We start from the raw sequence: 22500 nt of genomic DNA, 5'->3' as shown, positions 1-22500 counted from the left end.
AAGACCATGTTAGGTTTCATTCTATTAGGGAAAGACCATGTTAGGTTTCATTCTATTAGGGAAAGACCATGTGAAATGCAACTGCTTTAGGAGAAAAACTGTTATACAGAATCTGTACCTGTACAAAGTCAACGGAAACAGGCATTTTATTTTTTATATTTTTATTTTTTGTAATCCTCTCCCCTCTCTCTCTCTCTCTCTCCCTCTTGCCTCACTCTCTCTCCGACTTCCTCTCCCCTATCCCTCCCCCTCACCCTCCACTCATTCTCTCTCCATCTTCCTCCCTCACCTGCTCCCCTATCCCTATCCCTCTCCCCTATCACTCCACCTCTCCCTCTCCCTCTCTCTCTCCCCTCCAGTGAGTGACCATTGGCTGTTCAGTGAGGACTGTGCGGTACAGAGATTCTGTAGTTCTCCAGACGGTGTGATGGTGTGTGGTAGTGATGACGGGAGGGAGGTGTACGCTGTCACACATGACATCATACCTGACAAAAACTGGGTCATGCAGTTCAAGGTAAGAGACTGTGTCTTTTTGTGTGCAGTGATTTAATTAGGTACCGGTGCCTCTTCTAATATAATGAACAACAGTTCCCGGGCACCTAAAATGACTAATGTCACCTTTTGTTATTCTACAATGGCTTAGATAGATGTGTTTCCCTGTTAACAGATAGCAGACATCTTTGTTTGGGTGTGAATACAGACAGCATTATTAACATATGTGTCCATTGAGGTTACGATAACGGAGTATGTATCCTCGTGTGTCTTTACAGATAGCAGTGGGCTGCGGTGTTCCAGAGCGCCAGGCAGAGCGCCAGGTCCACGTCCAGTACTCTGTGGACTTCGGTGTGTCCTGGAGGTACCTGGTGCTCCAGTGTCTCCCTGCGGACCCTCGCTGTGGAGGACAGGTCTCCCAGCCCAGCGTCTTCTTCACTGCCCGGGGCTGGAAGAGGGCCGTCTACCCCCTACCGGACAGCCTGACAAACACGTGAGTGACAATTGGGGGGTCCTGTTCAATCAGCAGCACTGGGGGGGGTCCTGTTATATCAGCAGCACTGGGGGAGGTCCTGTTATATCAGCAGCACTGGGGGAGGTCCTGTTATATCAGCAGCCCTGGGGGGGTCCTGTTATATCAGCAGGGGGAGGGGTCCTGTTATATCAGCAGCCCTGGGGGGTCCTGTTATATCAGCAGCCCTGGGGGGTCCTGTTATATCAGCAGCCCTGGGGGGGGGTCCTGTTATATCAGCAGGGGGAGGGGTCCTGTTATATCAGCAGCCCTGGGGGGGGTCCTGTTATATCAGCAGCCCTGGGGGGGGTCCTGTTATATCAGCAGCCCTGGGGGGTCCTGTTATATCAGCAGCCCTGGGAGGGGGTCCTGTTATATCAGCAGCCCTGGGGGGGGGTCCTGTTATATCAGCAGCACTGGGGGAGGTCCTGTTATATCAGCAGCCCTGGGGGGTCCTGTTATATCAGCAGCCCTGGGAGGGGGTCCTGTTATATCAGCAGCCCTGTGGGGGGTCCTGTTATATCAGCAGCCCTGGGGGGTCCTGTTATATCAGCAGCCCTGGGGGGTCCTGTTATATCAGCAGCCCTGGGGGGTCCTGTTATATCAGCAGGGGGTCCTGTTATATCAGCAGCCCTGGGGGGTCCTGTTATATCAGCAGCCCTGGGGGTCCTGTTATATCAGCAGCCCTGGGGGGTCCTGTTATATCAGCAGCCCTGGGGGGTCCTGTTATATCAGCAGCCCTGGGGGAGGGGTCCTGTTATATCAGCAGGGGGGGGGTCCTGTTATATCAGCAGCCCTGGGGGGGGTCCTGTTATATCAGCAGCACTGGGGGGTCCTGTTATATCAGCAGCCCTGGGGGGTCCTGTTATATCAGCAGCCCTGGGGGGGGGGTCCTGTTATATCAGCAGCCCTGGGGGGTCCTGTTATATCAGCAGCCCTGGGGGGGGTCCTGTTATATCAGCAGCCCTGGGGGGGGTCCTGTTATATCAGCAGCCCTGGGGGGGGGTCCTGTTATATCAGCAGCCCTGGGGGGGGTCCTGTTATATCAGCAGCCCGGGGGGGGTCCTGTTATATCAGCAGCCCTGGGGGGGTCCTGTTATATCAGCAGCCCTGGGGGGGGTCCTGTTATATCAGCAGCCCTGGGGGGGTCCTGTTATATCAGCAGGGGGTCCTGTTATATCAGCAGCCCTGGGGGGTCCTGTTATATCAGCAGCCCTGGGGGGTCCTGTTATATCAGCAGCCCTGGGGGGGGTCCTACATTGGTTCTGGAACTATATTATGTGTTATGTTCTGCAGCGCGGTCCGTTTCCGGTTTTACCAGCAGCACTCGGACACCCAGTGGGCTGTGGAGAACTTCTACATCGGGCCGGCCTGTGACGGCCACTGTGGGGGACATGGAGACTGTCTAGACCAGAGATGTCTCTGTGACCCAGGCTTCACTGGACCCAACTGCTACGCCAGCACTTCTCTCAAGGTATCAATCAGTTCATCAATCTTTATTTATTTAGTACATTTTCAAACAAGTTGTTTCTATCCGGCTCAAAGGCCACGTCTCATAGAACCACGTCTCATAAGGCCACATCTCATAAGGCCACGTCTCATAGGACCACGTCTCATAGAACCACGTCTCCTCATAGAACCACGTCTCATAAGGCCGCGTCTCATAGGACCACGTCTCATAGGGCCACGTCTCCTCATAGGACCACGCCTCATAAGGCCACGTCTCATAGGGCCACGTCTCATAGAACCACGTCTCATAGAACCACGTCTCATAGGACCACGTCTCATAGAACCACGTCTCATAGGGCCACGTCTCATAGGGCCACGTTTCATAGGACCACGTCTCATAGAACCACGTGTCCTCATAGAACCACGTCTCAGAAGGACACGTCTCATAGGGCCACGTCTCATAGAACCACGTCTCATAAGGCCACATCTCATCATAAGGCCACGTCTCATAGGACCGCGTCTCATAGGACCGCGTCTCATAGCACCACGTCTCATAGGACCACGTCTCATAAGGCCACGTCTCATAGAGCCACGTCTCATAGGACCACGTCTCATAGGACCACGTCTCATAGGACCACGTCTCATAGGCCCGTGTCTCATAGAACCACGTCTCATAAGGCCACGTCTCATAGAGCCACGTCTCATAGGACCGCGTCTCATAGGACCGCGTCTCATAGAACCGCATCTCATAGGACCACGTCTCATAGGACCACGTCTCATAGGACCACGTCTCATAAGGCCACGTCTCATAGGGCCACGTCTCATAGAACCACGTCTCATAAGGCCACGTCTCATAGGACCACGTCTCATAGGACCACGTCTCCTCATAGAACCACGCCTCATAAGGCCACGTCTCATAGGGTCTCATAGAACCACGTCTCATAGAACCACGTCTCATAGGACCACGTCTCATAGGACCACGTCTCATAGGACCACGTCTCATAGGACCACGTCTCATAGGGCCACGTCTCATAGGGCCACGTCTCATAGGGCCACGTCTCATAGGACCACGTCTCATAGAACCACGTGTCCTCATAGAACCACGTCTCAGAAGGACACGTCTCATAGGGCCACGTCTCATAGAACCGCGTCTCTCATAAGGCCACGTCTCATAAGGCCGCGTCTTATAGGACCGCGTCTCATAGGACCGCATCTCATAAGGCCACGTCTCATAGAACCACGTCTCATAAGGCCACGTCTCATAGGACCATGTCTCATAAGGCCACGTCTCATAGGGCCACGTCTCATAGGACCACGTCTCATAGGGCCACGTCTCATAGGGCCACGTCTCATAGAACCACGTCTCATAAGGCCACGTCTCATAGGACCACGTCTCATAGAACCACGTCTCATCATAGAACCACGTCTCATAAGGCCACGTCTCATAGGACCACGTCTCCTCATAGAACCACGCCTCATAAGGCCACGTCTCATAGGGCCACGTCTCATAGAACCACGTCTCATAGAACCACGTCTCATAGGACCACGTCTCATAGAACCACGTCTCATAGGACCACGTCTCATAAGGCCATGTCTCATAGGGCCGTCTCATAGGACCACGTCTCATAGGACCACGTCTCATAGAACCACGTCTCATAAGGCCACGTCTCATAGGGCCACGTCTCATAGGACCACCTCTCATAGGGCCACGTCTCATAGGGCCACGTCTCATAGAACCACGTCTCATAAGGCCACGTCTCATAGGACCACGTCTCATAGAACCACGTCTCATCATAGAACCACGTCTCATAGGACCACGTCTCATAGGACCACGTCTCATAGAACCACGCCTCATAAGGCCACGTCTCATAGGGCCACGTCTCATAGGACCACGTCTCATAGGACCACGTCTCATAGGACCACGTCTCATAGGGCCACGTCTCATAGGGCCACGTCTCATAGGACCACGTCTCATAGAACCACGTGTCCTCATAGAACCACGTCTCAGAAGGACACGTCTCATAGGGCCACGTCTCATAGAACCGCGTCTCATAAGGCCACGTCTCATAAGGCCGCGTCTTATAGGACCGCGTCTCATAGGACCGCGTCTCATAGCACCACGTCTCATAGGACCGCGTCTCATAGCACCGCGTCTCATAGAACCACGTCTCATAAGGCCACGTCTCATAGGGCCACGTCTCATAGGAGCACGTCTCATAGAACCACGTCTCCTCATAGAACCACGTCTCATAAGGCCACGTGTCATAGGACCACGCCTCATATAACCACGTCTCCTCATAGAACCACGTCTCATAGGACCACGTCTCATAGGACCACGTCTCATATAACCACGTCTCCTCATAGAACCACGTCTCATAAGGCCATGTCTCATAGGGCCACGTCTCATAGAACCACGTCTCATAAGGCCACGTCTCATAAGGCCGTGTCTCATAGGACCGCGTCTCATAGGACCGCGTCTCATAGCACCACGTCTCATAGGACCGCGTCTCATAGCACCACGTCTCATAGAACCACGTCTCATAAGGCCACGTCTCATAGGACCACGTCTCATAGGACCACGTCTCATAGAACCACGTCTCATAAGGCCACGTCTCATAGGGCCACGTCTCATAGGACCACGTCTCATAGGGCCACGTCTCATAGGGCCACGTCTCATAGAACCACGTCTCATAAGGCCACGTCTCATAGGACCACGTCTCATAGAACCACGTCTCATCATAGAACCACGTCTCATAAGGCCACGTCTCATAGAACCACGTCTCATAGAACCACGTCTCATAGGACCACGTCTCATAGAACCACGTCTCATAGGACCACGTCTCATAAGGCCATGTCTCATAGGGCCGTCTCATAGGACCACGTCTCATAGAACCACGTGTCCTCATAGAACCACGTCTCATAAGGCCACGTCTCATAGGACCACGTCTCATAGGACCACGTCTCATAGAACCACGTCTCATAAGGCCACGTCTCATAGGGCCACGTCTCATAGGACCACGTCTCATAGAACCATGTCTCCTCATAGAACCACGTCTCATAGGGCCACGTCTCATAGGACCACGTCTCATAGAACCACGTCTCATAAGGCCACGTCTCATAGGACCACGTCTCATAGGACCACGTCTCATAAGGCCACGTCTCATAGGACCACGTCTCATAGGGCCACGTCTCATAGGGCCACGTCTCATAGAACCACATCTCATAAGGCCACGTCTCATAGGACCACGTCTCATAGAACCACGTCTCATCATAGAACCACGTCTCATAAGACCACTTCTCATAGGACCACGTCTCATAGGACCACGTCTCCTCATAGAACCACGCCTCATAAGGTCACGTCTCATAGGGCCACGTCTCATAGGGCCACGTCTCATAGAACCACGTCTCATAGGACCACGTCTCATAGAACCACGTCTCATAGGACCACGTCTCATAAGGCCATATCTCATATGGCCGTCTCATAGGTTCACGTCTCATAGAACCACGTGTCCTCATAGAACCACGTCTCATAAGGACACGTCTCATAGGGCCACGTCTCATAGAACCACGTCTCATAAGGCCACGTCTCATAAGGCCGCGTCTCATAGGACCGCGTCTCATCGGACCACGTCTCATAGAACCACGTCTCATAAGGCCACGTCTCATAGGGCCACGTCTCATAGGACCACGTCTCATAGAACCATGTCTCCTCATAGAACCATTTCTCATAGGGCCACGTCTCATAGGACCACGTCTCATAAGGCCACGTCTCATAAGGCCACGTCTCATAGGACCACGTCTCATAGGACCACGTCTCATAGGACCACGTCTCATAAGGCCACGTCTCATAGGACCACGTCTCATAGGGCCACGTCTCAAAGGGTCACGTCTCATAGAACCACGTCTCATAAGGCCACGTCTCATAGGACCACGTCTCATAGAACCACGTCTCATCATAGAACCACGTCTCATAAGGCCACGTCTCATAGGACCACATCTCATAGGACCACGTCTCCTCATAGAACCACGCCTCATAAGGCCACGTCTCATAGGGCCACGTCTCATAGAACCACGTCTCATAGAACCACGTCTCATAGGACCACGTCTCATAGAACCACGTCTCATAGGACCACGTCTCATAAGGCCATATCTCATAGGGCCGTCTCATAGGACCACGTCTCATAGAACCACGTGTCCTCATAGAACCACGTCTCATAAGGACACGTCTCATAGGGCCACGTCTCATAGAACCACGTCTCATAAGGCCACGTCTCATAAGGCCGCGTCTCATAGGACCGCGTCTCATAGGACCACGTCTCATAGAACCATGTCTCATAAGGCCACGTCTCATAGGGCCACGTCTCATAGGACCACGTCTCATAGAACCATGTCTCCTCATAGAACCACGTCTCATAGGGCCACGTCTCATAGGACCACGTCTCATAGAACCACGTCTCATAACGCCACGTCTCATAGGACCACGTCTTATAGGACCACGTCTCATAGGACCCCGTCTCATAGGACCACGTCTCATAAGGCCACGTCTCATAGGACCACGTCTCATAGGGCCACGTCTCATAGGGCCACGTCTCATAGAACCACGTCTCATAAGGCCACGTCTCATAGGACCACGTCTCATAGAACCACGTCTCATCATAGAACCACGTCTCATAGGACCACGTCTCATAGGACCACGTCTCATAGGACCACGTCTCCTCATAGAACCACGCCTCATAAGGCCACGTCTCATAGGGCCACGTCTCATAGAACCACGTCTCATAGAACCACGTCTCATAGGACCACGTCTCATAGGACCACGTCTCATAGGACCACGTCTCATAGGACCACGTCTCATAGAACCACGTCTCATAGGACCACGTCTCATAGGACCACGTCTCATAAGGCCACGTCTCATAGAGCCACGTCTCATAGGACCACGTCTCATAGGACCACGTCTCATAGGCCCGTGTCTCATAGAACCACGTCTCATAAGGCCACGTCTCATAGAGCCACGTCTCATAGGACCGCGTCTCATAGGACCGCGTCTCATAGAACCGCATCTCATAGGACCACGTCTCATAGGACCACGTCTCATTAGGCCACGTCTCATAGGGCCACGTCTCATAGGGCCACGTCTCATAGAACCACGTCTCATAGGACCACGTCTCATAGGACCACGTCTCATAGAACCACGTCTCATCATAGAACCACGTCTCATAAGACCACTTCTCATAGGACCACGTCTCATAGGACCACGTCTCCTCATAGAACCACGCCTCATAAGGTCACGTCTCATAGGGCCACGTCTCATAGAACCACGTCTCATAAGGCCATGTCTCATATGGCCGTCTCATAGGTTCACGTCTCATAGAACCACGTGTCCTCATAGAACCACGTCTCATAAGGACACGTCTCATAGGGCCACGTCTCATAGAACCACGTCTCATAAGGCCACGTCTCATAAGGCCGCGTCTCATAGGACCGCGTCTCATCGGACCACGTCTCATAGAACCACGTCTCATAAGGCCACGTCTCATAGGACCACGTCTCATAGGGCCACGTCTCAAAGGGTCACGTCTCATAGAACCACGTCTCATAAGGCCACGTCTCATAGGACCACGTCTCATAGAACCACGTCTCATCATAGAACCACGTCTCATAAGGCCACGTCTCATAGGACCACATCTCAGAGGACCACGTCTCCTCATAGAACCACGCCTCATAAGGCCACGTCTCATAGGGCCACGTCTCATAGAACCACGTCTCATAGAACCACGTCTCATAGGACCACGTCTCATAGAACCACGTCTCATAGGACCACGTCTCATAAGGCCATATCTCATAGGGCCGTCTCATAGGACCACGTCTCATAGAACCACGTGTCCTCATAGAACCACGTCTCATAAGGACACGTCTCATAGGGCCACGTCTCATAGAACCACGTCTCATAAGGCCACGTCTCATAAGGCCGCGTCTCATAGGACCGCGTCTCATAGGACCACGTCTCATAGAACCATGTCTCATAAGGCCACGTCTCATAGGGCCACGTCTCATAGGACCACGTCTCATAGAACCATGTCTCCTCATAGAACCACGTCTCATAGGGCCACGTCTCATAGGACCACGTCTCATAGAACCACGTCTCATAAGGCCACGTCTCATAGGACCACGTCTTATAGGACCACGTCTCATAGGACCACGTCTCATAGGACCACGTCTCATAAGGCCACGTCTCATAGGACCACGTCTCATAGGGCCACGTCTCATAGGGCCACGTCTCATAGAACCACGTCTCATAAGGCCACGTCTCATAGGACCACGTCTCATAGAACCACGTCTCATCATAGAACCACGTCTCATAGGACCACGTCTCATAGGACCACGTCTCATAGGACCACGTCTCCTCATAGAACCACGCCTCATAAGGCCACGTCTCATAGGGCCACGTCTCATAGAACCACGTCTCATAGAACCACGTCTCATAGGACCACGTCTCATAGGACCACGTCTCATAGGACCACGTCTCATAGGACCACGTCTCATAGAACCACGTCTCATAGGACCACGTCTCATAGGACCACGTCTCATAAGGCCACGTCTCATAGAGCCACGTCTCATAGGACCACGTCTCATAGGACCACGTCTCATAGGCCCGTGTCTCATAGAACCTCGTCTCATAAGGCCACGTCTCATAGAGCCACGTCTCATAGGACCGCGTCTCATAGGACCGCGTCTCTAGAACCGCATCTCATAGGACCACGTCTCATAGGACCACGTCTCATTAGGCCACGTCTCATAGGGCCACGTCTCATAGGGCCACGTCTCATAGAACCACGTCTCATAGGACCACGTCTCATAGGACCACGTCTCATAGGACCACGTCTCCTCATAGAACCACGCCTCATAAGGCCACGTCTCATAGGGCCACGTCTCATAGGGCCACGTCTCATAGAACCACGTCTCTTAGGACCACGTCTCATAGAACCACGTCTCATAGGACCACGTCTCATAAGGCCACGTCTCATAAGGCCGCGTCTCATAGGACCGCGTCTCATAGGACCGCGTCTCATAGCACCACGTCTCATAGGACCGCGTCTCATAGCACCACGTCTCATAGAACCACGTCTCATAAGGCCACGTCTCATAGGACCACGTCTCATAGGACCATGTCTCATAGGACCACGTCTCATAGAACCACGTCTCATAAGGCCATGTCTCATAGTGCCACGTCTCATAGGACCACGTCTCATAGAACCATGTCTCCTCATAGAACCACGTCTCATAGGGCCACGTCTCATAGGACCACGTCTCATAGAACCACGTCTCATAAGGCCACGTCTCATAGGACCACGTCTTATAGGACCACGTCTCATAGGACCACGTCTCATAGGACCACGTCTCATAAGGCCACGTCTCATAGGACCACGTCTCATAGGACCACGTCTCATAGGACCACGTCTCATAGGACCACGTCTCATAGAACCACGTCTCATAGGACCACGTCTCATAAGGCCATGTCTCATAGGGCCGTCTCATAGGACCACGTCTCATAGAACCACGTGTCCTCATAGAACCACTTCTCATAAGGACACGTCTCATAGGGCCACGTCTCATAGAGCCACGTCTCATAAGGCCGCGTCTCATAGGACCACGTCTCATAGGCCCGTGTCTCATAGAACCACGTCTCATAAGGCCACGTCTCATAGAGCCACGTCTCATAGGACCACGTCTCATAGGACCGCGTCTCATAGAACCGCATCTCATAGGACCACGTCTCATAGGACCACGTCTCATAGGACCACGTCTCATAAGACCACGTCTCATAAGGCCACGTCTCATAGGGCCACGTCTCATAGGGCCACGTCTCATAGAACCACGTCTCATAAGGCCACGTCTCATAGGACCACGTCTCATAGGACCACGTCTCATAGGACCACGTCTCCTCATAGAACCACGCCTCATAAGGCCACGTCTCATAGGGCCACGTCTCATAGAACCATGTCTCATAGAACCACGTCTCATAGGACCACGTCTCATAGAACCACGTCTCATAGAACCACGTCTCATAGGACCACGTCTCATAAGGCCACGTCTCATAGGACCACGTCTCATAGGACCACGTCTCATAGGACCACGTCTCATAGGGCCACGTCTCATAGAACCACGTCTCATAAGGCCACGTCTCATAGGACCACGTCTCATAGAACCACGTCTCATAGAACCACGTCTCATAGGACCACGTCTCATAGAACCACGTCTCATAGGACCACGTCTCATAAGGCCATGTCTCATAGGGCCGTCTCATAGGACCACGTCTCATAGAACCACGTGTCCTCATAGAACCACTTCTCATAAGGACATGTCTCATAGGGACACGTCTCATAGGGCCACGTCTCATAGAGCCACGTCTCATAAGGCCGCGTCTCATAGGACCGCGTCTCATAGCACCACGTCTCATAGGACCACGTCTCATAAGGCCACGTCTCATAGAGCCACGTCTCATAGGACCACGTCTCATAGGACCACGTCTCATAGGACCGTGTCTCATAGAACCACGTCTCATAAGGCCACGTCTCATAGAGCCACGTCTCATAGGACCGCGTCTCATAGGACCGCGTCTCATAGAACCGCATCTCATAGGACCACGTCTCATAGGACCACGTCTCATAGGACCACGTCTCATAAGACCACGTCTCATAAGGCCACGTCTCATAGGGCCACGTCTCATAGGGCCACGTCTCATAGAACCACGTCTCATAAGGCCACGTCTCATAGGACCACGTCTCATAGGACCACGTCTCATAGGACCACGTCTCCTCATAGAACCACGCCTCATAAAGCCACGTCTCATAGGGCCACGTCTCATAGAACCATGTCTCATAGAACCACGTCTCATAGGACCACGTCTCATAGAACCACGTCTCATAGGACCACGTCTCATAAGGCCACGTCTCATAGGACCACGTCTCATAGAACCACGTGTCCTCATAGAACCACGTCTCATAAGGACACGTCTCATAGGGCCACGTCTCATAGAACCACGTCTCATCATAAGGCCACGTCTCATAAGGCCGCGTCTCATAGGACCGCGTCTCATAGGACCCGTCTCATAGCACCACGTCTCATAGGACCGCGTCTCATAGCACCGCGTCTCATAGAACCACGTCTCATAGCACCGCGTCTCATAGAACCACGTCTCATAGGGCCACGTCTCATAGAACCACGTCTCATAAGGCCGCGTCTCATAGGACGTCTCATAGGACCGCGTCTCATAGGACCGCGTCTCATAGCACCACGTCTCATAGGACCGCATCTCATAGCACCGCGTCTCATAGAACCACGTCTCATAGCACCGCGTCTCATAGAACCACGTCTCATAAGGCCACGTCTCATAGGGCCACGTCTCATAGGGCCACATCTCATAGAACCACGTCTCCTCATAGAACCACGTCTCATAAGGCCACGTGTCATAGGACCGCATCTCATACGGTCCCATCTCATAGGACCACGTCTCATATAACCACGTCTCCTCATAGAACCACGTCTCATAAGGCCACGTCTCATAGGACCACGTCTCATAGGACCACGTCTCATAGGACCACGTCTCATAGAACCACGTCTCATAGAACCACGTCTCATAGAACCACGTCTCATAAGGCCACGTCTCATAGGGCCACGTCTCATAGGGCCACGTCTCATAGAACCACGTCTCATAAGGCCACGTCTCATAGGACCACGTCTCATAGGACCACGTCTCATAGGACCACGTCTCCTCATAGAACCACGCCTCATAAAGCCACGTCTCATAGGGCCACGTCTCATAGAACCATGTCTCATAGAACCACGTCTCATAGGACCACGTCTCATAGAACCACGTCTCATAGGACCACGTCTCATAAGGCCACGTCTCATAGGACCACGTCTCATAGAACCACGTGTCCTCATAGAACCACGTCTCATAAGGACACGTCTCATAGGGCCGCGTCTCATAGAACCACGTCTCATAAGGCCACGTCTCATAAGGCCGCGTCTCATAAGGCCGCTCTCATAGGACCGCGTCTCATAGGACCGCGTCTCATAGCACCACGTCTCATAGGACCGCGTCTCATAGCACCGCGTCTCATAGAACAACGTCTCATAGCACCGCGTCTCATAGAACCACGTCTCATAGGGCCACGTCTCATAGAACCACGTCTCATAAGGCCGCGTCTCATAGGACCGCGTCTCATAGGACCGCGTCTCATAGCACCACGTCTCATAGGACCGCATCTCATAGCACCGCGTCTCATAGAACCACGTCTCATAGCACCGCGTCTCATAGAACCACGTCTCATAAGGCCACGTCTCATAGGGCCACGTCTCATAGGGCCACATCTCATAGAACCACGTCTCCTCATAGAACCACGTCTCATAAGGCCACGTGTCATAGGACCGCATCTCATAGGGCCCCATCTCATAGGACCACGTCTCATATAACCACGTCTCCTCATAGAACCACGTCTCATAAGGCCACGTCTCATAGGACCACGTCTCATAGGACCACGTCTCATAGGACCACGTCTCATAGAACCACGTCTCATAGAACCACGTCTCATAGAACCACGTCTCATAAGGCCACGTCTCATAGGGCCACGTCTCATAGGGCCACGTCTCATAGAACCATGTCTCCTCATAGAACCACGTCTCATAAGGCCACGTCTCATAGGGCCACGTCTCATAGGACCACGTCTCATAGGACCACGTCTCATAGGACCACGTCTCATAGCACCACGTCTCATAGGACCACGTCTCATAGGACCACGTCTCATCGGACCGCATCTCATAGGACCGCGTCTCATAGAACCACATCTCATAGGAACACGTCTCATAGGACCGCGTCTCATAGGGCCACGTCTCATAGGACCGCGTCTCATAGAACCACGTCTCATAGAACCAAGTCTCATAGGACCACGTCTCATAGAACCACGTCTCATAGGAACACGTCTCATAGGAACACGTCTCATAGGAACACGTCTCATAGAACCATGTCTCCTCATAGAACCACGTCTCATAAGGCCACGTCTCATAGGGCCACGTCTCATAGGACCACGTCTCATAGGACCACGTCTCATAGGACCACGTCTCATAGCACCACGTCTCATAGGACCACGTCTCATAGGACCACGTCTCATCGGACCGCATCTCATAGGACCGCGTCTCATAGAACCACATCTCATAGGAACACGTCTCATAGGACCGCGTCTCATAGGGCCACGTCTCATAGGACCGCGTCTCATAGAACCACGTCTCATAGAACCAAGTCTCATAGGACCACGTCTCATAGAACCACGTCTCATAGGAACACGTCTCATAGGAACACGTCTCATAGGAACACGTCTCATAGGAACACGTCTCATAGAACCACGTCTCATAAGGCCACGTCTCATAGAACCACGTCTCCTCATAGAACCACGTCTCATAGAACCACGTCTCATAGAACCACGTCTCATAAGGCCACGTCTCATAGGACCGCGTCTCATAGAACCACGTCTCATAGAACTCATAGAACCAAGTCTCATAGGACCACGTCTCATAAGGCCACGTCTCATAGAACCACGTCTCATAGGACCACGTCTCATAGGACCACGTCTCATAGGACCACGTCTCATAGCACCACGTCTCATAGGACCACGTCTCATAGGACCGCGTCTCATAGGGCCACGTCTCATAGGACCACGTATCTTAGAACCACGTCTCATAGGGCCACGTCTCATAGAACCACGTCTCATAAGGCCACGTCTCATAGAACCACGTCTGATAGGACCGCGTCTCATAGGGCCACGTCTCATAGGACCGCGTCTCATAGGACCACGTCTCATAGGACCATGCCTTTTGAACACTCCATTAACTCTTGTGTGTGTAACAAAGTGTTGGGAAAAGAGAAGAAGAGACATTCCCCTTCTGTGGACAATAAAGTATCTATTCTATTCTTATAGGCGTCTCTGAAGGAGCGTTTTGACTGGGAGGGGGCCCCAGGTCCTCAGTGGCAGGTCCTGGAGGGAGGCCATCCCTGTACTGACTGTGGGGTGCTGGTGGAGGGGACAGCCCTGTACTTTGGAGGGTCAGATGCCAGACAGGCCGTCACCACTGACCTGGACCTACGCGGAGCCAAGTTAGTAACTCTACTGTTAGTCTTCTCAGGGTTCGGATTATACAATTTGTATATAGTCATTTTCTGTCAATTCAGGCTTTGTAAGATTCCCTTTCAATGTGTGTATGTGTCTCATTTGGAGGAGTTGGGGGAAAACACAACACAAAAGTAATCTTCCTCTTCTTCTTCTTTAGGTTTGTAGAATACTGGGCCAGGATTGGCAGTGAAGACAACATGACCATGTGCCATCGCCCAACCTGTCGTAAAGAGGGAGTGCTGCTGGACTACTCCACAGATGGAGGTATGAAACAACATAAACAGACAGACATTTAGAAATGAATCCATGTAGCTCCATCAGCAGGGGAATCCTAACGATTAACCTGAAGGAGAACCAGCAGGGGAATCCTAATGATTAACCTGATGGAAAACCAGGAATAATATTAGAATATTACAGAGATCCATCACTTCATCCTCACGTCTCTCTCTCTCTCTCTCTCTCTCTCTCTCTCTCTCTCTCTCTCTCTCTCTCTCTCTCTCTCTCTCTCTCTCTCTCTCTCTCTCTCTCTCTCCCTCTCTCTCTCTATCTCCTCTCTCTATCCCTCTCTCTCTATCCCTCTCTCTCTATCTCTCTCTCTATCCCTCTCTCTCTCTCTCTCTCTCTCTCTCTCTCTCTCTCTCTATCCCTCTCTATCCCTCTCTCTCTCCATCCCTCTCTCTCTCTCTCTCCATCCCTCTCTCTCCATCCCTCTCTCTCTCCATCCCTCTCCCTCTCTCCCAGGTGTGTCCTGGACCCTGCTCCATGAGATGGACTATCTGAAGTATGTGTCTGTGAGGCGTGATTACATTGTAATACCAGAGGAGGCGTTATCTAATGCTACACGGTTGCGGTGGTGGCAGCCGTTCCACGTCTCCTCTGGTCTGGCGACATCCGGGCCGGAGCGCGCTCAGTGGGCCGTCGACAACATCCTGGTGGGAGGGTCCGACATCAACCCCTCCACCCTGCTCGACAACTTCGATGAAGGTAAACAGATTGTGCTGTATCACCTTCGGAAAAGGTGATACCTCTTTCTACGTTTTTTAAATGCCCTTAGACAAATCTAAAAAAGACAATGGACAACTATTCTTCTTCTCTTTCTCGTACCACCCCCCCCCCGTCTCTCTCTCTCTCTCTCAGAGGGTGTGTCACATGAGGAGAGCTGGAGCTTCTATCCCAACGCGGTGCGTACAGCAGGCTTCTGTGGGAACCCCTCTTTCCACCTCTACTGGCCCAACAAGAAACAGGACAAAACGCACAACATTCTGGCCACCCGCGAGCTCATCGTACAGCCTGGGTACATCCTACAGTTTAAGGTATAACCTCTCAGCATTTACAGCTCGGCAGCATCCTACAGTCTTACATAATTAACATGAACAATAACAGCGGTCCAAGAAACATTCCCTGTGGAACACCATATTTAAAGGATAGCTGCAAACCCATCTTAGCATTTACAACATGGCGACATCACACCGTTTAAGGTAACTGTTACTGTTTATCATTCTTGTGTAAGTCTGAGTCTCCTTTGTCTTCTGTGTAGATTGTGGTCGGTTGTGAGGCAGACAACTGTGAAGACCACCATTCTGTCCTGCTGCAGTACAGGAAGGATGCCAGGTGAGATGCTGCTAATGGAGGGAGCGCTAGCTAAATGCATTCCTCACACAGTACACAGCCATGTTTTGGGTCAATTCAGGGGAGAAGGACTGCTGCCCCCCCCCAATTGATGCCCGCAGTTCAAGGCAGACCGACTGCATTGCATTGTTTACAGAAAACAGAATCCCATACTACAGTAAAGGGGAAAATGGCAATCTATGTGTAAATAAATACACATTTTGAAGACAATCATGGTACCAATAATTACTTCTACTTCACCAGATGTCCTTTAAAATTTAAGGATAATTTAGTAGCCTGCAGTACCTCGGTCGGCCTTCAACTTGAGATAATCAATGAGAGGAGGCAGCACTGAGCTAGCCTGCAACGCAACTTCCAGAAGTAGCTCAAACTGCGCATGTAATGTCTACAAACATTTTCCACAAGACACAATCTTAAAACCAACTTCTTGGGTTCCAAATGCCCTACTGAGTCTTCACAAAGATAAACGGGGTCACGTGACCTATGGCTTTGTCCATTCATATATACAGTCATTGGGTCAAATCCATTTCAATTCAGGAAGTAAACTGAAATTCTAATTACAAAATGTTCCTCATTAAAAAGTAATTGGAATTGACCACAACCCTTCTTTCTCCTCCCTCTTCCCCCCTCCCCTCCATCATCCCTCTCCCTCTTTCCCCCTCCCCCTCCATCTCTCCCTCTCTCTTCCCCCCTCCCCCTCCATCCTCCTCTCTCTCTCCCTCTTCCCCCTGCCCCTCCATCCTCCTCCCTCCCTCTTCCTCCTCTTCCCCCTCCCCTCAATCCTCCCTCTCTCTCTCTCTCTCTCTCTCTCTCTCTCTCTCTCTCTCTCTCTCTCTCTCTCCCCTCTCTCTCGTCCCCACCATCCTCTCTCTCTCTCTCTCTGTCTCTCTCTCTCTCTCTCTCTCTTCCCCCTCCCCTCCATCCTCTCTCTCTCTCTCTTCCCCTCCCCTCCATCCTCCCTCTCTCTCTCTTCCCCCTCCCCCTCCATCCTCCTCTCTCTCTCTCTTCCCCCTCCCCCTCCATCCTCCCCTCTCTCTTCTCCTCCCCTCCATCCTCTCTCTCTCTTCCCCCTCCCCTCCATCCTCCCCTCCTCTCTCCCCCTCCATCCTCTCTCTCTCTTCCCCCTCCCCTCCAACCTCCCTCTCTCCCTCTCTTTCTTCCCCCTCCCCTCCATCCTCCCTCTCTCTCTCTCTCTGCCCCTCCCCTCCATCCTCTCTCTCTCTCTCTCTCTCCCCCTCCTCTTCCTCCATCCCCTCCATCTCTTTCTCTCTCTCTCTCTCTCCATCCTCTCTCTCTCTCTCTCTCTCTCCATCCTCCCTCTCTCTCTCTTCCCCCTCCCCCTCCATCCTCCCTCTCTCTCTCTCTCCTCCCCCTCCTCCATCCTCTCTCTCTCCTCCCCCTCCATCCTCTCTCTCTCTCTCTCTCCTCCCCCTCCATCCTCTCTCTCTCTCTCTCTTCCCCCTCCCCTCCATCCTCCCTCTCTCCCTCTCTTTCTTCCCCCTCCCCCTCCATCCTCCCCTCTCTCTCTCCTGCCCCTCCTCCTCCATCCTCCCTCTCTCTCTCTCTTCCCCCTCCCCTCCATCCTCCCTCTCTCTCTCTTCCCCCTCCCCTCCATCCTCCCTCTCTCCCTCTCTCTCTCTCTCTCTCTCTCTCTCTCTCTCTCTCCTCCCCCTCCATCCTCTCTCTCTGTCTCTCTCTCTCTCTCTCTCTTCCCCCTCCCCTCCATCCTCCCTCTCTCTCTCTTCCCCCTCCCCTCCATCCTCCCTCTCTCCCTCTCTTTCTTCCCCCATCCCCTCCATCCTCCCTCTCTCTCTCTCCTGCCCCTCCTCCTCCATCCTCTCTCTCTCTCTCTCTTCCCCCTCCCCTCCATCCTCCTCTCTCTCTCTCTTCTATCTCTTCCCTCCATCCTCCCTCTCTCTCTTCCCCCTTCCCCTCCTCTCTCTCTTCCCCCTCCATCCTCTCTCTCTCTCTCTCTCTCTCTCTCTCTCTCTTCCCCCTCCTCCATCTCTCTCTCTCTCTTCCCCCTCCCCTCCATCCTCTCTCTCTCTCTCTCTTCCCCTCCATCTCTTCCTCCATCCTCCCTCTCTCTCTTCCCCTCCCCTCCATCCTCTCTCTCTCTCTCTTTCCCCTCCATCCTCCTCTCTCTCTCTCTCTCTCTCTCTCTCTCCCCCTCCCCTCCATCCTCCCTCCTCTCTCTCTCTCTCTCTATCTCCTCCCCTCCATCCTCCCTCTCTCTCTTCCCCCTTCCCCCTCCATCCTCTCTCTCTATCTCCTCCCCTCCATCCTCCCTCTCTCTCTTCCCCCTTCCCCCTCCATCCTCTCTCTCTCTCTTCCCCCTTCCCCCTCCATCCTCTCTCTCTCTCTCTCTCTCTCTATCTCCTCCCCTCCATCCTCCCTCTCTCTCTTCCCCTTCCCCCTCCATCCTCTCTCTCTCTCTTCCCCCTTCCCCCTCCATCCTCTCTCTTCCCCCTTCCCCCTCCATCCTCTCTCTCTCTCTCTCTCTTCCCCCTTCCCCTCCATCCTCCTCTCTCTCTCTTCCCCCTCCATCCTCCATCTCTCCCTCTCCAGGTCTGACTCATGGCAGCTGGTTCAGTCAGAGTGTATTCCCTCCTCTGTGAACAACGTGGGCTGTTCTCCCTTCATTTTCCATGAGTCCACCATCTACAGTCCAGTCAACAGCTCCAGCTGGACCAGGGTCACTGTTCAGCTGCCTGACCACGTCTCCTCAGGGTAGGACCGCTGTGTGTTTCTGACCACGTCTCCTCAGGGTAGGACCGCTGTGTGTTTCAGACCACGTCTCCTCAGGGTAGGACCGCTGTGTGTTTCTGACCACGTCTCCTCAGGGTAGACCGCTGTGTGTTTCTGACCACGTCTCCTCAGGGTAGACCGCTGTGTGTTTCTGACCACGTCCTCCTCAGGGTAGACCGCTGTGTGTTTCTGACCACGTCTCCTCAGGGTAGGACCGCTGTGTGTTTCTGACCACGTCTCCTCAGGGTAGGACCGCTGTGTGTTTCTGACCACGTCTCCTCAGGGTAGGACCGCTGTGTGTTTCTGACCATGTCTCCTCTAGGACCTCTGTGTGTTTCTGACCACGTCTCCTCAGGGTAGGACCGCTGTGTGTTTCTGACCACGTCTCCTCAGGGTAGGACCGCTGTGTGTTTCTGACCACGTCTCCTCAGGGTAGGACCGCTGTGTGGTTCTGACCACGTCTCCTCAGGGTAGGACCTCTGTGTGTTTCTGACCACGTCTCCTCAGGGTAGGACCGCTGTGTGTTTCTGACCACGTCTCCTCAGGGTAGACCGCTGTGTGTTTCTGACCACGTCTCCTCAGGGTAGGACCGCTGTGTGTTTCTGACCACGTCTCCTCAGGGTAGGACCGCTGTGTGTTTCTGACCACGTCTCCTCAGGGTAGGACCGCTGTGTGTTTCTGACCACGTCTCCTCAGGGTAGGACCTCTGTGTGTTTCTGACCACGTCTCCTCAGGGTAGGACCGCTGTGTGTTTCTGACCACGTCTCCTCAGGGTAGGACCACTGTGTGTTTCTGACCACGTCTCCTCAGGGTAGGACCACTGTGTGTTTCTGACCACGTCTCCTCAGGGTAGACCGCTGTGTGTTTCTAAAGCAAGTCCTATACGTTTTGTCTCATCTCCCCTCCCGTCTCCTTCCCTGCAGAGCCACGCAGTTCCGTTGGATCCAGAAGGAGGGTGCTGGCGAGCGTCATGGCTGGGGGGTGGACCAGGTCTACATCGGGGAGGCATGTCCTGGGATGTGTAGTGGTCATGGTTACTGCACAAGCGGGGTGGTCTGCATCTGTGACGAGGGACACCGTGGTGGGTAGCTGATAAGACTACAACACTGACACAAAGACTACAACCTCTAACACAAAGACTACAACACTGACACAAAGACTACAACACTGACACAAAGACTACAACACTGACACAAAGACTACAACACTGACACAAAGACTACAACCTCTAACACAAAGACTACAACACTGACACAAAGACTACAACACTGACAAAGACTACAACCTCTAACACAAAGACTACAACCTCTAACACAAAGACTACAACACTGACAAAGACTACAACACTGACAAAGACTACAACGCTGACACAAAGACTACAACCTCTAACACAAAGACGACAACACTGACAAAGACTACAACACTGACAAAGACTACAACGCTGACACAAAGACTACAACCTCTAACACAAAGACTACAACACTGACACAAAGACTACAACACTGACACAAAGACTACAACACTGACACAAAAACTACAACACTGACACAAAAACTACAACACTGACAAAGACTACAACACTGACACAAAGACTACAACACTGACACAAACCACTCTTGAAATCATAACCTGATGGCCTTAACTTCTACCCTCTGAGTCTGGTTCCGCTGAGTCTGTTGTCTTTCTTACAGAGAGTTCTAATTGACAATTGATTGATTGATTGAAATCTAGCATTCATATTGGTTCTGCTGTCTCCATCTCCCAGGTGATGACTGCTCCCTGTCCAGCAGTGACCTACCTAGCTCAATAAAGGATAACTTTGAGTCAGGCAGCGTGTCAGAGGAGAGCTGGCAACTCATCCAAGGGGGCGGAGTGGGAAGTGGGTGTGGCCAGCTCTCTCCCCACGCCCACGGAGACTCGCTCTACTTCAACGGCTGTAAGATGAGGCAGGCGATCACCAAGCCTCTGGACCTGACACGAGCCAGGTATGGACTGGACAATGGATTGTACTGTACTAGCCTAGCCTAGCCTACAGTCTATCCAACTACTGAAGGTACAGTGAGAGAAGTTTGTTATACAGTACAGTACCTGTAAGACGAGGCCTGCGGTCACCAAACCTGTTGACGTCACACGAGACATGTACTAGTGGACACTGGACCATACTAGCGTAGCCTAGCCTAGCGTAGCCTAGCCTTGCCCACACAGGACCATACTAGCATAGCTTGTCCTAGCCTAGTCTAGCATAGCTTGTCCTAGCCCACTACTGAAGCCATTGAGATCAGTATTACTAAAATAGAAAACTTGGAGGCTAAACTTGTAGAACCTAGTCCATCCAAAAATACCAAGGTATTCTTACCAGAACTATCTCTCTCCCTCCCTCTTTCTCTCCTTCACCCCCCCACCACCTCCCCTAATCTTTCTCTCCCCCTCCCCTCCTCCCTCACTCTCTCCCGCTTTCTCATACAGTAAGATCATGTTTGTGCTGCAGATAGGCAGTGTGTCCCAGACAGACAGTTGTAACACAGCCCTGGACCAGGAAAACACAGTGGACAGGGCAGTTCTGCTGCAGTACACGGTCAATAACGGAGTCAGCTGGCACGTTATCGCCCAGCACCAGCCCAAAGACTTCATCAAGGCCCAGAGGGTTTCCTACAACATCCCACTGTGAGCGAACACGACGCTAACGCACGCACACACACACACACACACACACACACACACACACACACACACACACTCTCTCTCTCTGAAAGCTAGAGAGTGTACTGGTCTTTGTTCCAGTCCAGCGCTAACACACCTGACTAGTTAATCAGTGTTTCCATGAACAACCTGTTACTTTCCAGCAGCAAGGTTGATGTCCACTAGTTTAAAAACACACATACTGACACGCTAACTGCCTACTCTTGACCTCTGACCTCCTCTCCTCCTGCCGCCTGCCCCAGAGAGGCGAGGGCTAAAGGGGTGGAGCTGCGGTGGTGGCAGCCACGTCACGACGGAGCGGGACATGACCAGTGGGCGCTGGACCACGTGGAAGTAGTGCTGTGAGTATCGCCGACCAACCTGGTACCCCTGGTCCCTAGAGAACCTAAAGAACCTCAGTCTGAGAACCTAGAGAACCTAGAGAACCTCCGTCTGAGAACCTAGAGAACCTCAGTCTGAGAACCTAGATAACCTAGAGAACCTCAGTCTGAGAACCTAGAGAACCTAGAGAACCTCAGTCTGAGAACCTAGAGAACCTCAGTCTGAGAACCTAGAGAACCTCAGTCTGAGAACCTAGAGAACCCAGTCTGAGAACCTAGAGAACCTCAGTCTGCCCCTACCTCGGCCCCAAAAACACCTGCCTCTCTCCACATAAACTGACACAACACACACACACACACATATATATACACACACACACACACACACACACACACACACACATATATATACACACACACACACATGCACCCCCATAGTGTGTGCTCAACCAACAGGAAGGAACAATAAAGACTGAATGTTGTG

General features: G+C 52.5%; 1 protein-coding gene across 1 annotated transcript in view; it reads left to right on the top strand.

Moving 5' to 3' along the window:
• Positions 1 to 22500, top strand: part of LOC112219051 (reelin-like) — a 307323-nt gene that overhangs the window by 276651 nt on the left and 8172 nt on the right. The window contains exons 54-66 of the mRNA XM_042301851.1: positions 360 to 514; positions 771 to 985; positions 2300 to 2477; positions 14428 to 14603; positions 14777 to 14883; positions 15361 to 15603; positions 15757 to 15932; positions 16157 to 16230; positions 18817 to 18978; positions 19920 to 20077; positions 20762 to 20981; positions 21463 to 21660; positions 21939 to 22037. Coding sequence (XP_042157785.1) covers positions 360 to 514; positions 771 to 985; positions 2300 to 2477; positions 14428 to 14603; positions 14777 to 14883; positions 15361 to 15603; positions 15757 to 15932; positions 16157 to 16230; positions 18817 to 18978; positions 19920 to 20077; positions 20762 to 20981; positions 21463 to 21660; positions 21939 to 22037 — 2161 coding nt within the window. The remainder of the gene's footprint in view (positions 1 to 359; positions 515 to 770; positions 986 to 2299; positions 2478 to 14427; positions 14604 to 14776; positions 14884 to 15360; positions 15604 to 15756; positions 15933 to 16156; positions 16231 to 18816; positions 18979 to 19919; positions 20078 to 20761; positions 20982 to 21462; positions 21661 to 21938; positions 22038 to 22500) is intronic.

The sequence above is a fragment of the Oncorhynchus tshawytscha genome, linkage group LG19, assembly GCF_018296145.1.
Source record: "Oncorhynchus tshawytscha isolate Ot180627B linkage group LG19, Otsh_v2.0, whole genome shotgun sequence".
NCBI lineage: Eukaryota > Metazoa > Chordata > Actinopteri > Salmoniformes > Salmonidae > Oncorhynchus > Oncorhynchus tshawytscha.
This window is presented reverse-complemented; position numbering and strand designations above follow the sequence as displayed.